The sequence below is a fragment of the Euphorbia lathyris genome, chromosome 1 (assembly GCF_963576675.1).
Source record: "Euphorbia lathyris chromosome 1, ddEupLath1.1, whole genome shotgun sequence".
NCBI classification, from domain to species: Eukaryota; Viridiplantae; Streptophyta; class Magnoliopsida; order Malpighiales; family Euphorbiaceae; genus Euphorbia; species Euphorbia lathyris.
In genome coordinates this window covers 106,690,752-106,701,606 of record NC_088910.1, presented here as the reverse complement: position 1 = coordinate 106,701,606, position 10,855 = coordinate 106,690,752, and the positions used below count along the sequence as shown (strand labels likewise).

Here is a 10,855-nt window from a genome sequence, read left to right as displayed (position 1 = left end):
GGTTAAATCTTATAGAGTCCATTTGTTGTTGTATTGAATTAATCCACTTGTCTATTTACGGGGCATGAAAGAGCCTCTTTAACATTACTAGACTTTGCATCATTCTATAGAGTGACTAAAAAGCCATGCATTCGATATTGAATCCTCTATATTCGACTTTTTTTACTTTTTAGTAAGATGTGATTCCAATCTTGATAAACATATCTTATATATTTTTCGTAACACGTAATCCCTCCACTTAAACCATATTTCATATACTCATTGGAGTCATGAATCATGCTCCAATTTAAATATGATCTATCTCATTCGCAACATTTTGAGCAACAAGAAGTTTTTGTACTTAATTGCACTATGATAAGTCATTCTTTAAAGTTCTTCCCACTCGAATGGAAAAGTATACTTGAATCTAGTAATATCTACTTTATCAACAGCATAGCAACAAGATCAATTAATCATTACCGAACATTTGATAATCTACTAGCATAAACAGCAAACTGCAGTAGCCCAACGGCTGAACTAAACTGAACCTTATTTTTAAAATAGCTGAATTCCAAAATAATTTTCGCCCTAGTCTATACACATTTTAGTTGCCATCTACCTGGTGCCTGCAGCTTGCTATGCCGTCGATCGCCGCTTGCAGCATGTCGAAGTATCCAGCATCCATTTCGCTGCTATGATTTCTCTACTCTCCAAAACCCTAATTACCCATTCTCCCTCTTTACTTCGTGTAGCTTCTCCTTTTACTCATTTCCAATACATACTCCTCAACTCCGCACCAGCTCGAGCCATGGCCTCCCTGTCTTCTCAAAGCATCTTACACCTAAAGCTTGACCCCCTCACTGGTAACTCCGAGTGGGTCATTATCAGAGAACACGACACCGAAGAAGAAGAAGAAACCGTTGGAAACTCCAACAAGAATCTCCTTGCTACGACGACGTATTTGGACATGCTCAATGACTCCACTAGAAACAGAGCATTCCGCGACGCCATTGAAAAGACCATAACCAAGCCTTGCCATGTGCTTGACATTGGGTATTAAGCTTAATTTTCGTTTTTACTTCGTTCACCTCTGATTTGCTATCCATCAAATTCAATAATGCGATGTTTGCTATAGCCAATTCGTTTTGGAAAGAGCTTGTTTTTGCTGTTTAAGTTCGTTACTGTTATGGCGCAGTGCTGGAACTGGGCTGCTGTCTATGATGGCTGCACGAGCAATGAGTGCTGGTGACTCATCAAATCCTAATTCTAATGGGATTGTGACAGCTTGTGAGTCATACCTTCCAATGGTGAAATTGATGCGAAAAGTTCTGCATCTCAATGGTATGGGGAGGAACATAAATTTGATCAACAAGCGGTCTGATGAACTCAGAGTGGGTGTGGATATTTCTTCACGTGCAGAAGTGCTGGTGAGTTTTTGTAATGAGCATTTTTAGTCTCCTGGTTTTTATTTGCTTTACCTTGATTGCCAGACTACTAATAAGAGATGGTAACCAAAGAACATAGGCATATTTTATTGGTAAATGGATCATGTTGATGATGACTAATTTTTATAAATTGTAATGCATAAAAGAATGCAGAGCTTGAATGGATATTTATTTAATACCGACTCAGGCATGTCAGGTATCTAGTTATTTTGCTTGACATCCTGAAGAATTCTTCTGCCTGCAGGTTAGTGAGATATTAGACTCTGAGTTACTGGGTGAAGGGTTAATACCGAGTCTGCAAAATGCACATGACATGCTTCTGGTGGAAAATCCAGTAACTGTACCATATAAAGCAACAATTTATGCCCAGGTGTTAGGCTAACCTATATATTCATTAATTTTATATATTTCATTTTTTTCTTGTATCTCTTTGGTTGATGTATTTACCTCTGTTCCTAGCAGAATCCCGTTTATGATAAATTGAAACCTTGACCGGAAATATCACAAAATGAATTGTTTCCCCAGTTCTTTGAAGCTTTTATTGGAAAGATCTCGCCTGTTCAAAATATTCATTTTAATTTCTGCAGATAAGAATAATTTATTGAACCATGCAAAGGAATGACTTGAAGTCAAACCAAACTGATATGTCTTTCATCGAAACACGTGAAAATGCTTGATGTTGTGTTCATCCTTGTGGAGGTTTAGACAAGTTATCGCAATTTTAATAAAAGTAGGCTTCTGAAACATAGATATACTCAACTTTCTTTTGAATTATGATTATTCTAGTTTGCTATTTGTAGCTATTTTGCTTGTTATGCATTGAAGTAGCTTTCTGTTTACCTATCTTTTTATTTCGTTAGTTCCTAGTATTATTGTTCATGTGATGTGACTATACTTACAGTTGAGAGAGGATTCTTAATCACAGGAAGCTTACTGTATCACATATTTTTGTTTGTGCAAATTTTGGTTGTTCCTCGCTTAGCTGGTTGAAAGTAAATTCCTTTGGAAGCTGCATGATTTATATAATAATGAAGCAAAAGCATCAGATGGCATCCATCTTGTACCAAATGGTTCGGATACTATTTTACGTGTCAAATTGCAGCAACATCCCATGCATTGTGATGCAATCTCCAAAGATATAAAACTGGTAATGACCATAATCACTTCTCTAGAGACTTCTTGGAGATACAAGTGGTTTAATTTACACTCTAATTAGGATTCATCCAGCTGTCAGAACCCTTCAAAACATTTGAATTTGACTTCTGGAAACGGCCAGACAGCCATGGGGAAACTGAGCTCCTCATTGAGGCCATTGATGGTGGTAGAGTTCATGCTGTAGTATCATGGTAAATAAATTTAACTTGGCCTTGATACTTGTCACATTTTCTAGGATGTTTTTATACTTCATCATGTACTCTGTTTCTGGATGTCCAGGTGGATGCTTCAGCTTGATCGTGAAGGGACAATCTTTTATTCCACAGCTCCTAGATGGATAGATTTGCCAACAAACATGGGTAAATTCCAAAATCATTTTTCAATTTCTTGTTTTGCTTATGTTGTAATTGTTATTGTTAGATTCTTTTCATGATATAATCATGCATCACCTGTCTTCTGGCGAACATGTGAATCAATTTGTTGTACAAAGGGTTTAAATGAATGATAAATTTGGCTTCTTATTTTTTTCAATGTTCCATTTTAGGCCATTGTAAATGCAGAAAGTGCACTGTTGTCTTATCAGTAAAGTTATACAGTTTAAGTAGGGAATCATCAAGTGTCTATATATGCAGTGGGTTCGTTGGATTGGTGATTTTACAGCTCTGCCCCTGCATGCTTCTTTCAGTTATGTTAGGTTCTTGAGAAATTTGTGTTGTGACGCATATATTTAATTCTAATAAACATAATAAAGGTTCAATTAAATAAGCAATATTTTGCATTTCCTTACAGATTATATTTATAGGACACGAAATATGTTCTCATTCTACTTTTTGCTGTTTTCATATACATGCTTAAAAGGTCTCACATATATATCTGCCAAACAATATCGATAGTCATTGTGTGTTTTGAACTAGATAAAAATATTCTTTGTTGAGATGAACTAATAAACCCCTGGTTTTGTTTTATGAAACTAATGAAGCTGTCATGCTCATCCAGGCACTGGTACTTGGTGTGACCATTGGAAACAGTGTGTCTGGTTCCTTCCAGGGGAAGGGGTAATTGTTGGCAAGGGTGAACGGCTTCCTTTACATGCAGCTCATACTGATACTAGTGTCTTCTATACTCTTGCAATGGAACATACTGAGATGAGGCAGAATAAATTTACTGCTAACGATTTTCACCTGACACTGCCTCCTGAAAGAATTGCTACCTATGGAGACAGTAAATGGAGGTCATCTATGTTAACAGCTCTAACAAATGCTGTAAGAACTCTCTATTCTCTGGTTTTATTTTCTGCATACTTTTTCTAAACACAGGCATGTGCAGTTTCAGGGAAGAGTTCAACCACTATGCGTTGTTGCAGATGATAGTATTTTTTTAACAGTTGCTGCTGCTCATGTTTCAAAGACAGCACATATAATATCATTATTTCCTGGTTTGCGGGAGGGAGGTGCTCAATATCTCAAGACTGTAGCTGATGCAAATGGATTTACTGCAGATCGTGTAAATGTTTTCCTAGACAAGAAGTGCTTGACTCTGCATGATACTAATCAGAAAAAGGTAAGTCAGCTGGAACACTGAAATTACATATTCAAACCAATGAAGCACCGACCGGGTGCGGACACGGCAAACGACATTTTTAGAAAATATGAGACACTGGTGCGGCGGGACACGGCAAATTTTATATAATTAATTATACATATATTAGATATAAAAATACATTAAAAAAAACTTGCTAAATCACAAATAAGTCATTCTCTAATAGCAAGGATGAAATCGCAAGGATTTTGGTGCGGATGAAATCAGACAAGACACCAACAAGGAAGAAGATGAAATCGCAGGAGAATAGCAGGAGATGAAATCACAGGAGAATCGCTAAGAATCGTAAATCGCAAAACAAATCGAAGAAGGAAGAGAAAGAAGCCCTATGCGTTTATAATCGCGATACACAAGTGAGAATTAGATGTAGTTTAGATTTTTTTTGTCAAATTTTGTAATTGAAACATAGGTTTTAAAAAATAAAAAAAAACCCTAAACTTTTACATATTTTCACCATTAGCCGAGTCCTCGCCGTGTCACTGCCGAGTCCCATCCGTGTCCCGTGTCCCCGCCGAGTCCCGGGCGAGTCCGACATGGCCACGGTAACCCCGGGGAAGAGTCCGTGCTTCATAGATTCAAACAGTTTGAAGTAGTAGATATTTAAAACTTTGTTCTGTGATTTCTTCCATATCACTCTTTGCCTCTCTGGTGAATGGGGAGGGTTATTAACTGCACAAGCGGGTAGCTTCCCCCACCCTTCTGGAACTTGAGTCAATCATACCTGATACTCATGGTGGAATTCCTGAATCATATTCTTGTATTCTTGCAAGACTTTGTTCAATTGCATGATACAGTATTGTACTTCTATCTGCATTTGGCAAAATGAAATTGTGTGCTCTATATGCAGGTTGATCTATTGATTGGAGAACCATATTTCTATAGATATGATGGAATGCTTCCATGGCAAAATCTGCGATTTTGGTATATGTTAACTTGTTTGGTCTTTTACATTAACATTATTCTATTAATACGTAATGAATGTTCACTTAGGTATTGCAATTGAAGTATGTTTTTCTTGTTATGGTGGGTTGAATTTTAGGAAGATTCGGACTATGCTGGATGCTCTTCTCTCTGATGATGCCTTAATTATGCCATGTAAAGCAACATTAAAGGCCTGTGCCATGTCTCTACCAGTAAGGAAAAAACTGCATGTTATCTTGTTAATTTGCCATCACATACTGCTTTTCTTTTCCCTATTTTGTGTCGCTGACACGACTTGATTTCACGGTTTTATATGATGGTTCATGTTAGCCGACCCCGAATCATTTCGGGACTAAGGCTTTGTTATTGTTGTTGTTGTTGACGTGTGAATATTACACTGAAATCGATATATTTGAACGTTGCAGGATCTATGGAACAGCCGCCGCTGCTTAAGTAAGATTGAAGGCTTTGACCATTCAGTTGTAAATACCACTTTAGGGGCATGTGGTGAATTACCCCCACCACATGAGAGCCCTTTTCTGGCTTCATTTATCTGGCAATGTGGGGAGATTAAGGTAATTTATTGCTCAAGCTACCGTTGATAAATTTTTTTTAAAAAACAATCAAGTTACTGACCTACATTGGAACTATTAGGAACTCAGTGAGCGATTCACAATCATGGAGTTTGACTTTTCAAAAACTATAACTTCACATTTTGGAGAAGTCCAGGTATTACTATTAATATTTATACATTGTCTATGCAGATATCAGACATGAGTAGGATCTCTAATCTAGTAACTAAATCCATCAGTCGGTGTTGCCTTCATTTTTTGGTTGTAAACTTCTGCGTCTCTCTTACTCTGCGGAATTTGAATGTCTGTTCATAGGCTATTATGATGTCAATTGTCTCTGGAATGTAAATGTTGTAAATGTCTATTCATAGGCTATTATGATGTCAATTGTCAACATCTATGCCATGCCATGTCAATCTGTTGATTTCTGTTGTGAGATGATAACTGTTATTGCTTAAAAAGGTCATGTATCAAATAAAAATCAGTTAAAATTAAGGCTGGCAAATTAAACGTATCGAGCCCTTAGCATTTAAGTACTTAATGGAAGACTTCACTTACAGGTTGAATTTACTGCGCCTGGGATATGCCATGGTTTTGCACTTTGGATTGACTGGGTAATTGATGCAAAGAATGATGTGGTATTATCAACTGGGCCAGGTATTACTTGGTCCAACAGAAACTTCACATACCTTACACAGATGTTTAATGTAGCGTGTATTATACAACCTTCAATTGTTTATAGTTTTCTTTTGGTGATGGACATATTCATTTCAGATCAAAGACACCGGAAACAAGGAGTGAAGCTTCTGGCACAACCAGTGGCAGTTTCAACCCATGGATCAACTGAAGGCCAATGTCATTCTGCAGTAATCCAAGCATCATTTGATCCTGCAAATGGCGAACTCACCATCAAACATGGTTTCTCATAACCATTGAGAGGTATGAAGACACTTGTATACACATAGCACATCATAGCCTGAGAACATTTTTGTCCTGTCAAGCGCATGTACAATTGAGGAGGGTTCAGCCATTACCTATTTATGTACACATAGCACATCATAGCCTGAGAACATTTCTTTCCTGTCAAGCGCATGTACAATTGAGGAGGGTTTAGCCATTACCTATTTACAATGATTGTGCAATTTTGGTCTTAAGCAGATATCTCAGAAGGCTGTGTCTTTGAATCTCAATTTGATCAGCTCTCTCATGGACTTAACAGCTGACAAGTAATTTGCTTGTCATTATTACGATCAGTTCAATACCTAAAAGTTGTTTCCAAGAAAACACATAATGCTCCTGTGGATCATCTGTCACCAGGACACCCTCTCCAATCATTATCAACAATGAAGTGAACGAATTTGAGAGCGAAAAAACACAAGTCCATGATCTGTGGTACCACAGATGTAGTGAAGAATGTGTGCGACACTTTTCCAATGTTCATCAGTGGGGGCATGAAGAAACTGACAAAGTTTATTAACAGTAAAAGAGATGTTCGGTCGAGTTAGTGTGAGATACTGAAGTGCTCCAACAATATTATGATATTCATTTCCAAAGGATAGCGGGATGCCTGATGTTTTTTTTACAAGATGAGTTTTGTGGTCATTGGTGTTAATCAGGGTTTTGAATCGATCATTTTAGCATGATCTAGGATATCATTCACATACTTTGCCTGATAACGGTGAAATCCTTTCGATGTGTATCGAATTTCAACACTAGGGAAGTAAGATGCACGGTCAAGATTCCTGATTGGAAAATCCCTCTAAATATTAGTTGATATGGTGCCGTTTGAATGCGCCATAAGTTGATGGGTTTCGGTTGTATCCCGAAGCCAACGTTTAGGCCCAATCTCATTAAGGCCCATGTACAGGCTTCTCTTCGGTCAAAGCTGACCTTCGGTTATCTAATATCTCTTCGGAAGCTGCCTAGGATGACATGTGGACCAATGATCACGCTAGATTCCAAAGGCACGTTTCCCAAGTTCACATTTATTTCGAAACGGAAATATAGGGTTCGAAAGACCAAACAAACATCACCACGTGTCCAGGTACATAATATTTTGCCTATAATCTGTTAACAGCTGACACTGGTTCATCACTTCTTAACTCAATTCCTTACTTCATTGCTGTAAGTTGGTCTAACATTTCCTCAAATATTCACTGAATTTAGCATCGGAGAGAGTTCGTCGGACCTTCGATCCCTTTTCTGATTGTTGTTCATTGATTCAGGTCATCGGAAACAACCAGAAAGTAGATTACAAAAAGAAGGATATCATTTGGTGCGGTGAGCGTGGATCGCTTTTCGTAGAAAGATGGTTCAATTTCAAAGTTCAATTGTTAATCACGTAGTTCAACCTACGATGCAACCTATAGTTTAGTCGGTGATTCAGCTTAATCAACGGGTTGAAGATATTCCTGGTACTTCAGCCGATTTCATCGTGGGCTGGTTGATTCTCGCAATCATCCACTTTCACTAATGATAGTTACACCAACTTTAGACTAAAGAATTGATGCTTGTTTAGGGTCATTGGATCCTGAGCAACGCAGTTTTATGGACGGGCTAACCAGGCACTGATATATAACATGGGATATGTTCAAGAGTCCATGAACATCCTTCGAGCGGAGCATGCTACATAAATGGAGGTTATGCGTCTAGAGCTGAAGGAGGCAAGGGATGCTGGGAGATATGGTTACGGAAAAGGGTCAGTTGCTTATTCTACGGGACATCATGTTGCACAAACATGTCCCAGGAAACGAGGAGTTTTCGAGGAGTCTCAGCCTGAGATATTTAGAGGAATATCTAAAGAAAGAACTAAAAGCCTTTCGCATCGAAGGCGTCATCATTCACTCTCACCTAGCAGACATGTTCCGAAGCAGGAAGGATGCAGATCCCCAAAACGGCGTAGGGGCGTTCGTCATGATTCCACTAAATCTCTATTCGTCGTTACGAAGCCCATAAGAAAAAGTTGGAGATTTCTAGATCTCCAGAATATCATGATCACAAACAGTCGAAGCTGAAAGAAAATGAATCTTCCTTAAAGGAGGAAGTCTATAATCTCATCAAGAGTGAGCTTCGGCATGTGATGATGGATGAAGGGCTAGAGTCCAGGATGACAGAGACTACGGACGTGGATACTCCTTTGAGTGTTGAAATCATGAGTCAGCTGATGCCTAAGGGGTTTCAAGTATCCTCTACTCAAAGATTACAACATGACAGATCCAACCTTACACGTGAATTCTTGAGAGCTCTACAAACCACAACAGAGAACAACGAATTAGTTGAAAATGCGACAAACGAGACATAGTATAGTTTTTGTTTTCTGTCGTGTTATTTGAAAATGCGACAAATATCGAGAATTGCAAAAAAGTGTTATCTTACGAGATTTTTAATAAAATGCAGACCTTCAATGGGATGCAGGGTTTCGAAATGTATAAAACTAAATTTTTTGCATTTGAATTTGACATATACATCTTATATACATAATCTTACATATTTGCTGTTGGAATGAAATTGAAATGTAGGTAAAACTCATATGATATATGCAGAGTTTATTGTTGTCAAATATTTGCAGTTGATTGTTGTAAAAAATGAAACAAAAAAAAGAGGGGGGGGGGGGGGGGGGGGGGGGGGGGGGGAATAAGAGATTATATTGGTAATAAGAGAAAACTAATAATAATTATTTAAGTCAACGGATTGTAGCTTATTAAGCAAACACTAACCACAATCTTCATCCAATAATATTATTTACTTGCAATTGATCCAAAAGCATCTAAGGAAACTTCATTACTAAAACCTATTTCACAAGATTAATTAATAAAAATATGCTAGCAATTAAAGCATGGACTGTTTAAAGTGAGATGACACTCCATTAGAAGTTTTCACAAGATTAATTAACAAATAAATCTGGAAATTACACTCAAACATCAAACCCAAAAATAAAAGATACTGGAGTCTCGAGATAAAATTAAGGGTTAAGGTGTAAAAATACCCTAACGTTTTGGGTCAGGAGCAATTTTATCCTTAACGTTTAAAATGGTACAATTTTACCCCTAACGTTGGAAGCTAAGAGCAATTTTACCCCTAACGTTGATAAATTGGGTCAATTTCAGACACTATTATAAAACACAAATATTTTTGTTCATTATTTTGCACCAATTGCATTTTTTTGTCTAATCCGTACAAAAAGACAGTATATTTTTTTATTTTATTTTTATTTTTTTCACATCCCGACGAATGTTTGTGATTTGTTACTGATAAAACGACACATGTATAAAGTGTAGATAACAAGATTCATGACCGAGAAAACAATTTGATGAATTATTTCTCAAATTGACTCAATTTATTAACGTTAGGGGTAAAATTGCATTATTTTAGACGTTAGGGGTAAAATTGCTCCTGGCCTAAAACGTTAGGGATATTTTTGCACCTTAACCCTAAAATTAAATGAACTAATTGGAATTAATATGAAAAGTACAAATCCAAACAGTGCAATTTACCAGGATCGTCGTACTTCAATTTTAGAATTGTCTTTCAAAACTAAAAAAAAAAAAAAAAATTGAATCCACTTACAAGAATTCATTAATGGAAAAACCATTCAAGCTACAAAAGGAAAAGAGTTGCGATTTCTTTCTCTGTAAGTCCTTGCAGCAGCTGGCGACTAGATTAAGAGAGGAAACAATGGGTTTAAGAAAAAGAAATAACTTAAAGTTTGTAAAAAAAGGAAGTGAAGGATAAAATAGAGGGAGAAAAAAGTTAACATGTTGAAGAGTGAAAAAGGTAAAAAGATAGATCCATTAAGTTTTTCGTTTTTCACATTTTTAACTTTTTTTTATATTTTTCACTTTTTATAATCTTTTCCATTTTCTTGATTTCCATATTTTTCTGTTTTTTTCTCATGAAACAAATTATCAATAAATACAAGAATAAAAAAATACTAATTATGAAATAGCTATACCTAGATTTAATTTAGGAATCTCTATCCTACCGATTGTTGGAATTTGAGAATACAAATTCTAAAAAACAGCTAATGAATTAGGATTCAATTCTCTAAGAAAACTATTTTATTCCTCATCTATTCTATGAACCAAACATCACCATAATAGCTTGAAAATAATAATAAAAATTCTTCCAATTCTCCTTCAAAATCTAGGATTTTCATGTCTCATACATTTAATTAAGTATTTATCC

At 36.6% G+C, this 10,855-nt stretch overlaps 1 protein-coding gene across 3 annotated transcripts; it reads left to right on the top strand.

Moving 5' to 3' along the window:
* Positions 1-419: 419 nt before the first annotated feature.
* On the top strand, positions 420-9,173 carry LOC136210524 (protein arginine N-methyltransferase 1.6). Of its 3 annotated transcripts, XR_010678098.1 has the most exons (16): positions 420-1,032; positions 1,175-1,406; positions 1,669-1,794; positions 2,407-2,571; positions 2,652-2,770; positions 2,859-2,938; positions 3,576-3,841; positions 3,906-4,139; positions 5,026-5,099; positions 5,218-5,311; positions 5,525-5,674; positions 5,754-5,828; positions 6,232-6,328; positions 6,446-6,610; positions 6,830-7,715; positions 7,897-9,172. XR_010678098.1 is itself a non-coding variant. In XM_066001812.1 (15 exons), the coding sequence occupies exons 1-14, from the start codon at positions 674-676 to the stop codon at positions 6,598-6,600; spliced, it is 2,226 nt and encodes a 741-aa protein (XP_065857884.1). In that variant the 5' UTR covers positions 420-673; the 3' UTR covers positions 6,601-6,610; positions 6,830-9,173. The 3 variants fall into 3 exon arrangements, 2 of the variants coding, with proteins under 2 accessions (XP_065857884.1, XP_065857883.1); XM_066001812.1 differs by having other exon boundaries at positions 6,830-9,173; XM_066001811.1 differs by lacking the exons at positions 6,830-7,715; positions 7,897-9,172 and having other exon boundaries at positions 421-1,032; positions 6,446-6,823.
* Positions 9,174-10,855: the final 1,682 nt, after the last annotated feature.